This window comes from Microchirus variegatus (assembly GCF_963457635.1).
Source record: "Microchirus variegatus genome assembly, chromosome: 22".
NCBI lineage: Eukaryota > Metazoa > Chordata > Actinopteri > Pleuronectiformes > Soleidae > Microchirus > Microchirus variegatus.
In genome coordinates, this window is record NC_139823.1 from 8,158,066 (window position 1) to 8,175,489 (window position 17,424).

Here is a 17,424-nt window from a genome sequence, read left to right on the forward strand (position 1 = left end):
AAACTATCCATTTGTATTCCAAACAACACTTTTCCTTTTCCAAACAAGCTGTGGTACTTACCTGTACCTTTAGAGATAACTCAGCACTAACTGGGGGTCGTGGTCACTGCTAAATGAAGAATCTAACACTCTAAACACACTAAACACTTTTGTTTATTGTCTGTTAATCCATTGTTTTTGGCTGTTTGTTAGATCGCAGAGCTGCTGTTGCAGCGAGGTGCCGACATTAACGTCAGTGACAAACAAGGCAGGACCTTACTGATGGTGGCTGCCTGTGAGGGTCACCTGAGCACCGTTGAGTTTCTTATTTCCAAAGGTGAGCTACAATGGCATCACTAATACCACACAACACCCATCATCATCATTTTCCGTCTGCCTTAGCCATTGATCCACACTCCGCTCCGGTAGGTGGCAGTAAAGCATCTGTAAATTGATTTGCCAACTGCCATCCACAACCCACAGAAGAAGAAGCTATTTCCTGTTGACTTTGTTGCTATAACAGATGCTAAACAGCTGCTGACATGACAAAGTGTGAACATAAATATACAATAGAAGATTCATGGACACTTACAAGTCATTTTTGTGTGGCAGCACAACATTTTTTTAATGTTTGATGTTCATGTTTAACTCATCTACACACATACTTCTCTAATCTATATTTATTTTAGTCTATATTCTTTATATTTTGTCAGTGAGATCTTCTTAAAAATTGTGTGAAAACCCAGTCGTGTGTGTGTGAACAGAACTGAATGTGCGTTGAGATGTGCCATTACAGTGAGGCGATGCATTATATGAAAGCTTAAAGGTGCATTATGTAATAAATGTAAAGCAACTGACCATAAAATCCTCCTAATATGTCACAGAGACTCAGGAATAATGTTCATATAACAAACTGAACTCACCAACAACAACAGTACAGACAAAATATTTGCATTAAAAAATATATTTTGCAGACTGCAAATCATGTTTACGTTTTTAAATCATGTTTTGGCATGAGGCGCCACCTACCGCCTCCTACCAATCATTGCAGTCAGTAGAGTCTCAGCTGCTGAGCAACCACCAGTTGCCAGTTATGTAAGAAAATTAAACCTTAAAGACCTCAGTATTTTGAATTTGAATGTAGTAACCGTTTTTGTCCACATTCTTACATATGGCACCTTTAAGCTCATAGTAAATTAAGGATCCTGTATTCATAAACCTTATACATTCGCAATCCATGAAATTGTTGCATAAATATGTTGTATGTCTTGTAGGTGCATCCTTAACGTCGATGGACAAGGAGGGACTGATGCCCCTGAGCTGGGCATGTTTGAAAGGACAAAAGAATGTAGTGCAGTTTTTGGTGGAGAAAGGCGCGGTCATTGACCACACTGACAAAAACGGACGGACGCCGCTGGACCTTGCTGCCTTTTATGGCGATGCCGAGATTGTGAGTAAAAGTAGTGGAGAGTTTGCGGAAAACATCCCGTAGTAGCACTCACATGCCTGACACATACTTCATTTAGCTTTATTTGAGAGTCTCCCTGTTCCCTCATTGAGCACAGGTCGTTCTGCATTAGCCTTGCTCACGTCTCTCACACACACACAGACACACAGAGTGTGGTTTTAACTCGATTGTGCTCTCATGTAGGTCCAGTACTTGGTGGAAAGAGGAGCAGTGATAGAGCACGTTGACCACAGTGGGATGAGGCCACTGGACCGAGCCATAGGCTGCAGGAACACGTCGGTGGTGGTGACTCTGCTGAAGAAAGGGGCCAAGCTGGGTAAGGAGATGACTTTGTGTACTTTAATTACTCTCAGTAGTTTGGTTACTGAGCATGTTTACGTCTCACCTGCTCAGTGCTAAAAAGACACATTTTGTGGAATGTTCTGCTTTTCCCTCGCCGTTCTGCTTGTGTGTCTATGCACACGTCTTTTTAGCATGTTGGTGTGTGTGTGTTCATCCTCTTCTTCCTCATGTGCTCCTCAGCTGATTTCAGCATGCGTCTTATCACCGATTCATAGAGGATTCTGACTCCATGGCTTATCTGCAGTGCACTCTGCTGTCTTAGAAAAATAATAAATGACTGGCACGTTGGACCTTTTAAATTTCCTTTCAGCAGAGTTAACGGTCTGCATGCATTTAGAGCTGAAAATACAAGGCCATTTAAGTTGAGTGACACATAATTGCACATTGTCACGCTACATTTTCATTCCACCACAAGTGACTGCTCTTGGTGTCCAACCTATTTTCTCCTCACTCACTCCGTTCTAACTCTTTCTTAACTGCTTTCAATAAACTAAGGCTACCGAACGTCGCCTTACGATCGATCAGGTACAATCTTTAGGTAACTTTACCTTGTACCAATTTCCAGAGAATACAGTGACCATCTGTTGGGAACAATTACAAGCACTTAACCCAGTCTGTCTTGACTTGTCTCCCCTTTACACCTACAGGGAATGCTGCTTGGGCTATGGCTACTTCCAAACCTGATATTCTGATCATTCTGCTTCAGAAGCTGATGGAGGAGGGAAACCTATTGTACAAGGTAATGTGATGATATTTTTTTTTTGTATATAGACGCAATGCTCCTGTTGGTTCATATAGTAAAAGGCTGCTCTTAATTCATTGCAACTACACTCAACAAAAATATAAACGCACAAAGAAAAACTTTGATAACTACTTATTGTTATGTGACAAAACAGAGTAACTATCCAAAAATAACAGTACAACTTTATCAATAAAGTGGCTTTAATTTGCAAGCATTAGGATCAATTTCAAAACAAAAGTCCTAGAGTAATGGCAGGAAGAACACAATGGGGGTCGATGATCCAAGTTCACAAACTTACATTAATGTGTGTGTCCACCGTTAGCCTCACGCAGAGCGGTACACCGACGACGCATGGACATCACCAGGTTGTCGATCGTGGAATGATGCACATTCAGTTGCGTTGCCACAGCTGTAACCCTCAACCCAGCCCTCAGCATGCCAATGGCACGCTGATTTCATGATTTGTGACATCTGTGGCATATTGGCAAGTGACAAAAGTCCACATTTTGGTGTGCCCTTTTACTGACCAGACCATAAGGATTGTCTGTGTACTGGTCACGCATACTGACCACCACTCTGCCATGCTCCATGACTCTCGTGAGTTGAAATACTCAATCTGAGATTGTAGTCAATAGGAGTGGCCAAGTGACACTGGACTACTGGGTTTGAGCAAAACAAATAATTCCATAAACAAATGTATCAAGAATCTCAGCAAATGTCATTTTTGTTCACCATTTCCAGCTCCATGTTTTCCCATGTTGGATTTTTTAAACTTGAAACCTATTTTATTGGATTCCTTGAAGTCAAAGCACTATTTTTCGGGCGTAACCTCCCTATTATACTGTGCTACATAAAAAAAAAAATACTAAATACTAAAATGCTGAGCCTTTACAGTTAAATAATTTAATTTCTTTGTACCATGTTTCATAGTGAAATCATTTAATAGCTGCGTCCCTCGTATGGACACAAAGACAAAACGATAACGGCAGTAAAGTGGATATTTTTTAGTAGGTCAGCTCAAAGGAGCCATTATCAATGCCTGACACTAAACAGACTGAGTTTTTATGGCAGAAATGATGTCGTCATGCGAGCGTGTGTGCGTGTGCTGTAAGTGTGATTGATGAGAAGCGAGGGCTCAGGCCAGACAACAGCTACTATCTGGTGAATTCTCTTGCTGTGTATTTTTTCTCCACCTAACATTTTCCCTCTGGCTTCATCCTCTTCCTCACTGTGTGTCCTTCAGAAAGGGAAGATGAAAGAGGCAGCCCAGAGGTACCAGTACGCCCTGAGGAAGTTTCCTAGAGAAGGCTTTGGCGATGACCTGAAGGCCTTTAAAGACCTGAGAGTCTCCCTGTACCTCAACCTCTCCCGCTGTCGCAGAAAAACAAACGTAAGGCTCCGTTATCCATTTGTTACTGTCATGAGTTTAACAGAACATGTAGTTGGCTGTAAAAATATCTGTCTTTCTACCAAGTTTTTCCCCCATTAGATGAGTATGATTAGTACTCAAATGTGTGATGATTTGAACATGTGTGGGCAGAGTAGCTCACCAGTGGACTCTGTCATGAGTCATTATGTTTGTACAGTTTTAGTCTAAACAAACCAGCTGTTAATGAAATGACTACCTCAGTGCTTATCCAGTAACAACACATGGTCAGGTTTTATTCAATGGTTAAATTAAACCACAGCTTATTGCCTGTAAACAACTGTGACACAAAGCTGACAGGACAAAGATTTTACTTCCAATACACAAGTATTAAAAGAACTATGTAAGAAATCAATCATATTAAGTCAGAAGATTACCATATCATCTCATCATTTTTTTTGTTTGATTTCTTACATATAGTTCCTTTAATGCTTATTATGTATTAAAGTAAACCCTTCGTCCTGTCAGCTTTGTGTCACAGTTATTTAAGGCACCAAGTAGTGGTTTCATTTATTTTTGAAATGGGATTAAAGCTTTAAACATGAGTGGTTGTAGTTTTACATTAACATACAAACAGCCCCTTTGAAAACAAATGTGAGTTAAACTGATTCTTCTATTTTAGGATGATAAAGGATGTGAATGTCAAGTGGTTTCAGATTATTCATTCATTCATTCTCATTTTGTAGGATTTTGGGATGGCTGAAGAGTTTGCAACAAAAGCACTGGAGCTGAAACCCAAATCCTACGAGGCCTTCTATGCTCGTGCAAGAGCTAAGAGAAGCAGCAGGTAAACGATTCAGTGCAGCAACAAACCTGTACATGCGATTGCTGATGGTGGAATAGGATTTCTAGATCCGGTAACCACGTCATCCTCTTATTCTTTCTTCTGTCTGCAGGCAGTTTACAGCAGCCCTGGCTGATCTGCATGAAGCAGCCAAACTGTGCCCCAATAACCGAGAGATCCGTCGTCTGCTGGCTCGAGTGGAGGAGGAGTGCAAACAGATGCAGCGCATGCAGACCAAAGGAGGCCTCTGTGGGGCTGCAGCTGGTTCCAGCCAGGCATCGGGAGGAGGCCACGAGTCTGACCAGGAGCAGGACGAAGGACAGGAGGAACTGTCTGAGCACAGCCTTGCCAGGAGCGTAGAAGGACAAAGAGACATTTTGGAGGAGGAGGAAGAGGAGGAGGAAAAGGAGGAGGCAGCAGCAGTGGTGGCAGCTTCGCAGCATGCCAGAGCAGCTGAAGCCTGCTGGTCACAGAATAATTCTTCATACAGCAGAGTTTTACCCTCCGAGTCTGTCAGCAACAGTATGGGACATCAGAGTCTGAGTTTGAACCCCTGCTCACCCCCAGGACCAAGCCGGCTTCCCCCTCACAGGTATCCCCGAGAGCACAGGGAGGCTCTGGCTCAGCAGGGCCTCGTTCTGCAGCCGACCAAGCAGGCGCAGATAGTCAAGACCAACCAGCATATGAGCTCCATGCAGGCCGGGGCTGTGGGCGGCCGCTCGGGAGGGTCAAAGTCTCAGTATGCTCCATCCAGTCCCTTACCCAGCCGACACATGTCCAGCATGCTGAAGCCGGGACCAGGCATCGACATCAGTCCCCTGCCTCCCCCCACTGACGAGCCTCTGTACGGGAACCGCATGTCACTGGCGGCTGCAGCCACCGCGATGGGTCACAGTTATGAAAACGAAATCCTACATTCGTCCTCTTACACATCCTGCAGCAGCAGCAGCAGCTCTAAGGGCGTGGGCCAAGACCGACTATCTGCTCACTCTGTATCTTCTCTGGACGCGCTGGCCTGCTCTGGTCCTGGTCTCCAGGCGAACCACAGCGACACAGGGAAGGAAGGGGCGTGCGGTGCAGCAGGACTGCAGGGAGCAGGGAGCAGCAGCAGCATGCACGTGTCCAGCTCCACCAGCAGCCTGACGTCCAGCAGCAGTCTGTCAGACAGCGGCAAGCTGGGACCTGACGTCCGCACGAAGACAAAGCACAGCCAGCAGGGCGGCGCTGCAGCAGAGTATAAACCCAGACCCTTCATGGGCATAACTGACAAGAGGGCTCGCTTTCATCAGCAGCAGCAGCAACAGCTCGGGTTACCGAGTCTCCAGAGCCTCCCGTCTGCAGGTCGCAGCTGGATGAATCACTCCTCTGATGGCGCGGGGTGTCACAACATGTCCGCGATGGGCCTGCAACCCATCGACCGCGAGATTCCTTACGCCAAAACAGTGAGCACTTACCAGGAGCAGCACAAACCACCGGCGCCTCAGGGTGCGATGAGTAGCTTACAGAACGGCATGCATGCCAAGGAATTCGCTGAGAAATTCTGCCAAGCCGCCAACTGTTACAAAGAGTCCAAGCCAGCGCTGGCGATGCCGCACACTTACATGGACAGTAAGCCCAAGCAGCCTGGCTTAGTCCGAGATAATCCTGCCATTCATGTAGCTTCAATGAAACCAAAGCGATCCTTTATAGAGTCGAACGTGTAGAGATGTTTTGTTTTGTCTCATGCAGTCCACAACGCACACTAGACGAGCAAATATCTGAAGTGAGAATGAGTTGTAAATTAGTTTTTCCTCCCTTGTAAGAAATACAGCATGCAAGCTGTTTGTTGTCACGCGGCGAGTGCACCGACGGCTCCAGATTTCTGTCCTCTCCCACCCCCGTCGCTTGTGGATGTCAGATTGATTCTCGACGACACGTCCGCCATCGCTCAGCCAAGCTGGAGGCATTGCACTGAAGAAGTATTCGGACGTGTTGTGTACAGTCCTCACCAAAAGGAAAAAACGGTGACAGTGAGCACTTTATATACAGTTACGCCGCTTAGTCAACATATTCAGTTACAGCTTAATGTTATTACAGACGAGTTCTGAACTGTGTTCATTTACGTCCATGGTGCTGAGAGAAGGAAGAAGAAGAAAGTCCTCAGTGAAGGTGGAAGAAAGTCTAAAGACGGGCATTCCTGTGTTTTACGAAGGATGTTCTAGATCCTCGTGTATATTGTATAAATATGTACTTTTCCCCCTTCTTTTCACTGAAGGTCTGTGTTAAGTGTATTGACAAAGTTCAGAGTTGTGTATTTTGAGTTTTATGCACAATGTTGTTCAAATGGTGTTAAAAGGTTCTTTAAAAAAAAGAAAAGAATTTGTTAAATATGTTTGTACATTATATGAATCTCCATTAACATTCAGCTGAAGTCCTTCCTGTACCTGCTTGTTGTTGCAGTCTAGTTTAATTTATTTACAGCGCCAATGGCTTGGTTAATTGTAAAAGCAATATATTTTATATAGTTATTTTTGCACAGCTACTAAGTCATTTTATGATCCTCAATTACATTGAGTGTTACGTGCATGCTACAGTTGCAGTTTATATTACAGAGTTAAAAAAAGAAGAAAATCTATTAAAAAAACAGAAATGGTTTGGGGGTACAGTGCCATCACCTCTATTTTCATATGTACATTAAACGCAATTGTTTTACATGTTGTTCAGTATTGTGAGCTTTATTAGCTGTGATCACATACTGTAAGAGAACATTTACCATCACAGGAGAGAGAGAAATAAAAGAAACCTCTGAGAAGAAAAACAAGCAGGTCTGATGATTTTTGCTCTAAACATTTCACTGTGAGGCAGAGCTTTGTACGTTCTGCAGGTGCTCATTAAGTTGTTTTAAAAGTGAGGTACAGTGTGTTTACTCCTTGTTGTACGTTTGAAAAAAAACTTACTAGTGCAAGAAGGGTCATAATTAAAATGTTCATGTATCTTTTATTTCACAAGTGAGTTTATGAAAGTTTAGTCTGAACAGCAGTCACTGTGTTTACATGTGGTATTATCATTATATGCCATCATAAATGCGATAGCTTAACAATTTATAAAGGGATTCCTTTCAAATTTGGCACAAATGTTCATTTGGACTCGAGGATGAAGTGATTAGATGTCGATCGTTGCGTTGAATTAGCTGACTTTGTTATGTTCTCATAAGATTTGGCATAAATCTGCCAGTTATTCTATTTTCTTAATAAACTGGAATTATGTACAAGAGCTAACAAAAACATTACTATACACAAAAGTTTTTTTTTAAGGTCATTTTGTCAACCCTGAACTGAACCTTCTACTGTAGTGATTACTTAATTGTAATAATTAGGGATGGGTCAAAATATCCATTTGGTGATAAATCATCGTCCATCCTGGTGCAATACAATAATCAATATACCAGGTCGATATCGATATTTTAATCAATAAATTAAGGCGTTCTAAGGTAAACAGTTCCTGTCAGTTTAACTTGTTGCGCGTCACTACTTCATGTCTCCTCAGTTTACAGCGGGATAATGGTGGAGAACCACGTTATCTCCATCCACATTCAATACATAGACTTTATGCACTTTATTCTCTACGTTGTGAATAAATAGAGAAAAACCTGCACTTTTAACTTTTCACAGACATTTTGTTTTCTTCAGTTAGACAGATATTGTGGTGTATTGCTTATCGTGAGGCACCCTGTGATTCCCACCCCTATAATAGTAAGTAGAAAGAAGTACCTGTTCAGTGGATTCTGACAGACAACCTAAAATCAGTAGCTGCTGCTGCTGCTGCTGCTTACAGGGTCGACTTCCATCGCGCTATCGCCATCTTCAGCGATCTGTTGGGGGTGAGCAGTGTTGTCTGCAGGAGCAGATTCGTCATGGGACTGGTTCTGTTCTTGCCGCCGATCCAGCTCTCGATGGATTCTCGCTCGTAGGAATAACCGTCTGTGTAGACACACATTTAAACGCTTTAAATATGCAGACATAATGATGTATATAGAGGGGAAAAAAACAACATGTTTTTCTTCGTTTTACCTGCAGCAATGACTGGATCCTTCATCAGCTCTCTTGTGATTGGACACAGAAACTCATCCGGAGCCTCTGAGTCGCTCTGCTCTGCCTTCAAGGCCTCGATTTTCCTCAGGAGACGACCGCGGAGGCCCACAGACTCTGAGAAACCAACACAGGGTGTTCAGTATTCTGTTCACACACACGCTGCAAATCCTTATAACACTTTATTGGAGCGAAAGTGTCTGCATACATTTACCTGATTGGTATTTCATATAAAGCAAGTGAGCAGCACGCTGTGATAATGTAATTCCACTGGGACACAAACCTTCAGTGTTCTTCAGTGAAACACTTGACAGACTGACTCGCTCTGGTTTTCTCTGCTCTCTCCAGATAAAACAAAGGAGGAATACAAATGGACTTTTTCTCTGCTCAATCTGTCTCTGAGAGACAAAGAGCCAAACACACTCACTGTGCACTGACGGCTTCACAACACACACAAACTGTAGCAACACACAAACAACCAAGTTTACACAGCTTTGTCGTTCAAGTACGTGTTTATATATATATATATATATACACATATATACATATATTTATGTATATACACATATATATACACATATATTTATGTATATACACATATATACATATATTTATGTATATACAGATATATATACACACATATGCAAACATATACTTATATATATATACACACACACACGTGTATATTATACACACATATATATACACACGTATATAAACATATACACTTATATGTACATATTTGTGTATATAACGGATATATGTATAAATGTATACATATACACACACACACACACATATATATACATATGATATATACACACATATATACACACAAACATGTATATACACACATATGTTCATATAAACATATGCATGTACACATTCACATACACACACACAGACACACACACACACACATAACGTGTGTATACACACACACACACACACACAACTTTTGAGTTGTAAAGCTTCAAACAAAAGTCTCCCACAGTCAAATCATAGTGAAATGAGTTCACACAAAGCTGTTAAAGCACGTCAGCTCCACATGACTCGCTCTGTGTTTGTCAGTGTTCTCTTTTCATGTTTCCTGTGCTGCACACAAAGTGATGCATTTTACGTCATGACTAATAGAGACAAGGCGGCTAAAGCACGACAGCTACACAGTGTTAGTAAAGCATGACGGCTGCATACGGCTGAAAACACCATGAAGGGCCCATGAAAAGTTCCAGAAGTTGGTTCCACTTAAATCCGACATAAAGTGCGTAGAGTTCGCGTGACCGAATGTCAAGTGCAGGGTAATTGTGTTTGAGCTGCAGTGAGAGAAGTCAGTGGTTCATATGTGCTGATTAAAGTAATAAGACATTTTTTATGTCAGAGTTATGACCGAAGAAATGAAGACCAAAGAGAGATGAGCGATGGGTTACAGTTGTAAAACGAGATGTAATCTAACACATCTGGGGGGGAAATGTCTGGCTAGATTTTGCATGGAATTATTCACTCTCGCAAATGTTTTGATGTCTATAAAGGCCACCATTTTGTGCAGAAATGAGGTCCATTTGTGGGACACAGACTGAAGAGATCACCACAGCACATATGTGACTGTTGTGTAATGTTGGGTCTTCATTTTGCACTTGATCAAACAGCAGGAACGAGAGATAAAAGGCAGAGTAACATTTGGAGCGCATCTCAAAGGCCGTGAACTTTGCACCCTGACATGCTGTATTCATGCTGAAAGTAAAAACAAGCAGATGCAGCAGGGAGGCCTGCTTTCACAATCACAAATAGTTTGGGTCTCGAGGGGAAAACGACTGCTCAAACAAAAATCTCTTCACTCAGTCAAACACGCCAGAGCCATTAAAGGCTCTAATTAATTCAGCAAATGACTCTCGGGGTGGAGCAGAACTGCACCGTACAGTTCTATAGGTTTGTAAGATTCCTTTATGGCAGCACGGGCTATTAGTATTAGAGTCCACTTTACATTTAGATTGATAATTTGAAGATGCACCGTGTCCGTCTCCAAAGAGAAACTCTGAATTATATCCAAGAGGATTTTTTCCCCCTCCTCCTCCTCCTCATCCTCTCACTGAGAGACTCATGAATATTTCATGAAGTTAACTGCGTCGGAATCTGATTTACCGTGTATATGTATGTGTGTGTGTGTGCGTGCTGTATGTGTAATTAATGGTGTGTCTATGCACATGCGAACGCTTGCACAAACAGCATGCGAGGAAAGTGATAGCTGAATGAATAACAGAGAAGGGCGGAAAAAAGAGACGGGAAATAAGGTTATCTGCTGTTTCCACTCTCCTCCCCCTGTGGTCACAAATAGACACGGAACAGCGATGGTCATTCTTTAAAACATGCTTTGCATTTCTGAGCAGATTGCAAGGGAAGTGGACTTCATTATTGTTTTCTTTAAAGCGTGTTTACAGCAAACAAAAGGCGTTTTTAACTGTGATTAAAGTCAGGACACGATGACACTTCTTGCGTGATGACAGTCGAACCAAAGCAGCTGTAATTAAAACAAAAAGAGCAGCTTCTCTTTGCATTTACACTGCAGCACATAAACTGTTTGATACACTCTAAGCTGTATGGAAATAAGAAATCCAACACAGCACTTCACTAAAAACTACCAGCACTGATTATATTAACTTGAAAGCACTTAACCAAGGACACGAAATACAACCCACTGAGTTTGTTATTTTAACTAGATAATGAGTTTGTGACAACGTGTGCACCTCATACATATTTACATGAGTCGTTTTGTTTGTTCCAAATTTGATTTTCACAGAAACTGTTTGGCTGTGGACCACAGACTTACTTTACTTAATTATATATATATATGAAGTTAAAAAATGTCAACCTAACCTAAGACAAAAATTTGACAAAAGTCATACTCTAGTATTTCGTCAAAAATTTGACAATGTTTTTGGGAAAAAAAAGTTTGGTCCAAAATTTGACAAAAACGACATACAATACTATGTCGTCCAAACTCTGATAATTTTGTTGAAATATTTTTTTTTAGCCCGAACTGTGACCAACACGTCATACTATACTATGTCGTTGACCTCGATGTCATACTACACTATTTCGTCCAAAATCTGACCTTTTTAAAAAAAACTAAAAAAATGTTGGTCCAAAATTTGACAAAAACGTCATACTATACTATGTCGTCCAAAATCTGACAATTTTTTTTAAGAACATTTTTTTGGTCCAAAATTTGACAAAATGTCATACTATACTATGTAGAACGTCATACTACATACACTATGATGTCTGAAAAGTGACAACTTTTTGAAAAAAAAAAAATTTGGTCCGAAATTATGTTAATTAACTATGTCTCCAAAATCTGATAATTGTTTTGAATTTTTTCTTTTTTAAGCCCAAAATGTGACCAAAACGTCATACTATACCATGTGATCGACCTCAATGTCATACCACACTATTGCGTCCAAAATCTGACAATTTTTTTGAAAAAAAAAGTTTTGGTACAAAATTTGACAAAATGTCATACTATACTATGTCGTCCAAAATCTGATAATTTTTTTTTAGCCCAAAATGTGACCAAAACGTCATACCATACCATGTGATCGACCTCAATGTCATACTACACTATTTCGTCCGAAATCTGACCACCTTTTTGGAAAATAATTTTTGGTCCAAAATTTGACAAAAACGTCATACTATACTATGTCGTCCAAAATCTGATAATTTTTTAGAATTTTTTTTTAGCCCAAAATGCCACCAAAACGTCATACTATACTATGTCGTCGACCTCAATGTCATACTACACTATTTTGTCCAAAATCTGACCATCTTTTTGGAAAATAATTTTTGGTCCAAAATTTGACAAAAACGTCATACTATACTATGTCGTCCAAAATCGGAATATTTTTTTTTTTAGCCCAAAATGTGACCAAAACGTCATACTATACTATGTGGTAGACCTCAATGTCATACTACACTATTTCGTCCAAAATCTGACCATTTTTATGAATAAAAAATGTTGGTTCAAAATTTGACAAAAACGTCATACTATACTATGTCGTCCAAAATCTGATAATTTTTTTGAATTTTTTTTTAGCCCAAAATGCCACCAAAACGTCATACTATACTATGTCGTTGATCTCAATGTCATACTACACTATTTCGTCCAAAATCTGACCATCTTTTTGGAAAATAATTTTTGGTCCAAAATTTGACAAAAACGTCATAATATACTATGTCGTCCAAAATCGGAATATTTTTTTTTTTAGCCCAAAATGTGACCAAAACATCATACTATACTATGTCGTCGACCTCAATGTCATACTACACTATTTCGTCCAAAATCTGACCACTTTTTTGAAAAAAAAAGTTTTGGTCCAAAATTTGACGAAAAGGACATACTATACTGTGACGTCCAAATTCAGAATTTTTTTTGAAATTTCTTTTTTTCACTATTTCGTCAAAAATCTGACAATTTTTATGAATAAATAATGTTGGTCCAAAATTTGACAAAAACGTCATACTATACTATGTCGTCCAAAATCTGATAATTTTTTAGAATTTTTTTTTAGCCCAAAATGCCACCAAAACGTCATACTATACTGTCGTCGACCTCAATGTCATACTACACTATTTCGTCCAAAATCTGACCATCTTTTTGGAAAATAATTTTTGGTCCAAAATGTGACAAAAACGTCATACTATACTATGTCGTTGACCTCAATGTCATACTACACTATTTCATCCAAAATCTGACCATTTTATGAATAAAAAATGTTGGTTCAAAATTTGACAAAAACGTCATACTATACTATGTCGTCCAAAATCGGAATATTTTTTTTTTTAGCCCAAAATGTGACCAAAACGTCATACTATACTATGTCGTCGACCTCAATGTCATACTACACTATTTCGTCCAAAATCTGACCATTTTTTTGAAAAAAAAAGTTTTGGTCCAAAATTTGACAAAAAGGACATACTATACTGTGTCGTCCAAATTCAGAATTTTTTTTGAATTTTCTTTTTTTGCCCAAAATGTGACCAAAACGTCATACTATACTATGTGGTAGACCTCAATGTCATACTACACTATTTCGTCCAAAATCTAACCATTTTTATGAATAAATAATGTTGGTCCAAAATTTGACAAACACGTCATACAATACTATGTCGTTCCAAAAACTGATAATTTTTTAGAATTTTTTTTTAGCCCAAAATGCCACCAAAACGTCATACTATACTATGTCGTCGACCTCAATGTCATACTACACTATTTCGTCCAAAATCTGACCATTTTATGAATAAAAAATGTTGGTTCAAAATTTGACAAAAAGGACATACTATACTGTGTCGTCCAAATTCTGAATTTTTTTTTGAATTTTCTTTTTTTGCCCAAAATGTGACCAAAACGTCATACTATACTATGTCGTCCAAAATCGGAATATTTTTTTTTTAGCCCAAAATGTGACCAAAACGTCATACTATACTATGTAGTCGACCTCAATGTCATACTACACTATTTTGTCCAAAATCTGACCATTTTTATGAATAAATAATGTTGGTCCAAAATTTGACAAAAACGTCATACTATACTATGTCGTCCAAAATCTGATAATTTTTTAGAATTTTTTTTTTGCCCAAAATGCCACCAAAACGTCATACTATACTATGTCGTCGACCTCAATGTCATACTACACTATTTCGTCCAAAATCTGATCTTTTTTTTGAAAAAAAAAGTTTTGGTCCAAAATTTGACAAAAAGGACATACTATACTGTGTCGTCCAAATTCAGAATTTTTTTTGAATTTTCTTTTTTTGCCCAAAATGTGACCAAAACGTCATACTATACTATGTGGTAGACCTCAATGTCATACTACACTATTTCGTCCAAAATCTGACCATTTTTATGAATAAATAATGTTGGTCCAAAATTTGACAAAAACGTCATACTATACTATGTCGTCCAAAATCTGATAATTTTTTTGAATTTTTTTTTAGCCCAAAATGCCACCAAAACGTCATACTATACTATGTCGTCGACCTCAATGTCATACTACACTATTTCGTCCAAAATCTGACAATCTTTTTGGAAAATAATTTTTGGTCCAAAATTTGACAAAAACGTCATACTATACTATGTCGTCCAAAATCTTAAAAATTTTTAGAATTTTTTTTTAGCCCAAAATTCCACCAAAACGTCATACTATACCTATGTCATCGACCTCAATGTCATACTACACTATTTCGTCCAAAATCTGACCATCTTTTTGGAAAATAATTTTTGGTCCAAAATTTGACAAAAACGTCATACTATACTATGTCGTCCAAAATCGGAATATTTTTTTTTTAGCCCAAAATGTGACCAAAACGTCATACTATACTATGTCGTCGACCTCAATGTCATACTACACTATTTCGTCCAAAATGTGACCATTTTTTTGAAAAAAAAGAGTTTTGGTCCAAAATTTGACAAAAAGGACATACTATACTGTGTCGTCCAAATTCAGAATTTTTTTTGAATTTTCTTTTTTTGCCCAAAATGTGACCAAAACGTCATACTATACTATGTGGTCGACCTCAATGTCATACTACACTATTTTGTCCAAAATCTGACCATTTTTATGAATAAATAATGTTGGTCCAAAATTTGACAAAAACGTCATACTATACTATGTCGTCCAAAATCTGATAATTTTTTAGAATTTTTTTTTTGCCCAAAATGCCACCAAAACGTCATACTATACTATGTCGTCGACCTCAATGTCATACTACACTATTTCGTCCAAAATCTGACCATCTTTTTGGAAAATAATTTTTGGTCCAAAATTTGACAAAAACGTCATACTATACTATGTCGTCCAAAATCGGAATATTTTTTTTTTTAGCCCAAAATGTGACCAAAACGTCATACTATACTATGTCGTCGACCTCAATGTCATACTACACTATTTCGTCCAAAATCTGACCATTTTTTTGAAAAAAAAAGTTTTGGTCCAAAATTTGACAAAAAGGACATACTATACTGTGTCGTCCAAATTCAGAATTTTTTAGAATTTTTTTTTTGCCCAAAATGCCACCAAAACGTCATACTATACTATGTCGTCGACCTCAATGTCATACTACACTATTTCGTCCAAAATCTGACCATCTTTTTGGAAAATAATTTTTGGTCCAAAATTTGACAAAAACGTCATACTATACTATGTCGTCCAAAATCGGAATATTTTTTTTTTAGCCCAAAATGTGACCAAAACGTCATACTATACTATGTCGTCGACCTCAATGTCATACTACACTATTTCGTCCAAAATCTGACCATTTTTTTGAAAAAAAAAGTTTTGGTCCAAAATTTGACAAAAAGGACATACTATACTGTATCGTCCAAATTCAGAATTTTTTTGAATTTTTTTTTTGCCCAAAATGCCACCAAAACGTCATACTATACTATGTCGTCGACCTCAATGTCATACTACACTATTTCGTCCAAAATCTGACCATCTTTTTGGAAAATAATTTTTGGTCCAAAATTTGACAAAAACGTCATACTATACTATGTCGTCCAAAATCGGAATATTTTTTTTTTTAGCCCAAAATGTGACCAAAACGTCATACTATACTATGTCGTCGACCTCAATGTCATACTACACTATTTCGTCCAAAATCTGACCATTTTTTTGAAAAAAAAAGTTTTGGTCCAAAATTTGACAAAAAGGACATACTATACTGTGTCGTCCAAATTCAGAATTTTTTAGAATTTTTTTTTTGCCCAAAATGCCACCAAAACGTCATACTATACTATGTCGTCGACGTCAATGTCATACTACACTATTTCGTCCAAAATCTGACCATCTTTTTGGAAAATAATTTTTGGTCCAAAATTTTACAAAAACGTCATACTATACTATGTCGTCCAAAATCGGAATTTTTTTTTTTTAGCCCAAAATGTGACCAAAACGTCATAATATACTATGTCGTCGACCTCAATGTCATACTACACTATTTCGTCCAAAATCTGACCATCTTTTTGGAAAATAATTTTTGGTCCAAAATTTGACAAAAACGTCATACTATACTATGTCGTCCAAAATCGGAATTTTTTTTTTTTAGCCCAAAATGTGACCAAAACGTCATACTATACTATGTCGTCGACCTCAATGTCATACTACACTATTTCGTCCAAAATCTGACCATTTTTTTGAAAAAAAAAGTTTTGGTCCAAAATTTGACAAAAAGGACATACTATACTGTGTCGTCCAAATTCAGAATTTTTTTTGAATTTTCTTTTTTTGCCCAAAATGTGACCAAAACGTCATACTATACTATGTGGTAGACATCAATGTCATACTACACTATTTCGTCCAAAATCTAACCATTTTTATGAATAAATAATGTTGGTCCAAAATTTGACAAAAACGTCATACAATACTATGTCGTCCAAAATCTGATAATTTTTTAGAATTTTTTTTTAGCCCAAAATGCCACCAAAACGTCATACTATACTATGTCGTCGACCTCAATGTCATACTACACTATTTCGTCCAAAATCTGACCATTTTATGAATAAAAAATGTTGGTTCAAAATTTGACAAAAAGGACATACTATACTGTGTCGTCCAAATTCAGAAT

General features: G+C 38.5%; 2 protein-coding genes across 2 annotated transcripts in view; one reads left to right on the forward strand and one right to left on the reverse strand.

The window, feature by feature from the left end:
- tanc1b (tetratricopeptide repeat, ankyrin repeat and coiled-coil containing 1b) overlaps positions 1-7,459 on the forward strand; it is a 59,952-nt gene extending 52,493 nt beyond the window's left edge. Inside the window, exons 18-24 of the mRNA XM_083908483.1 lie at positions 193-316; positions 1,254-1,429; positions 1,631-1,763; positions 2,437-2,528; positions 3,775-3,921; positions 4,644-4,744; positions 4,854-7,459. Of these exons, the coding sequence (XP_083764609.1) occupies positions 193-316; positions 1,254-1,429; positions 1,631-1,763; positions 2,437-2,528; positions 3,775-3,921; positions 4,644-4,744; positions 4,854-6,444 (2,364 nt within the window). The 3' untranslated portion in view covers positions 6,445-7,459. The remainder of the gene's footprint in view (positions 1-192; positions 317-1,253; positions 1,430-1,630; positions 1,764-2,436; positions 2,529-3,774; positions 3,922-4,643; positions 4,745-4,853) is intronic.
- Positions 7,460-8,548: 1,089 nt separating this feature from the next.
- Positions 8,549-17,424, reverse strand: part of LOC310942978 (WD repeat, SAM and U-box domain-containing protein 1) — a gene marked incomplete at both ends in the record, with an annotated part of 49,918 nt that continues 41,042 nt past the window's right edge. The window contains 2 exons of the mRNA XM_083908452.1: positions 8,549-8,700; positions 8,791-8,925. Coding sequence (XP_083764578.1) covers positions 8,549-8,700; positions 8,791-8,925 — 287 coding nt within the window. The remainder of the gene's footprint in view (positions 8,701-8,790; positions 8,926-17,424) is intronic.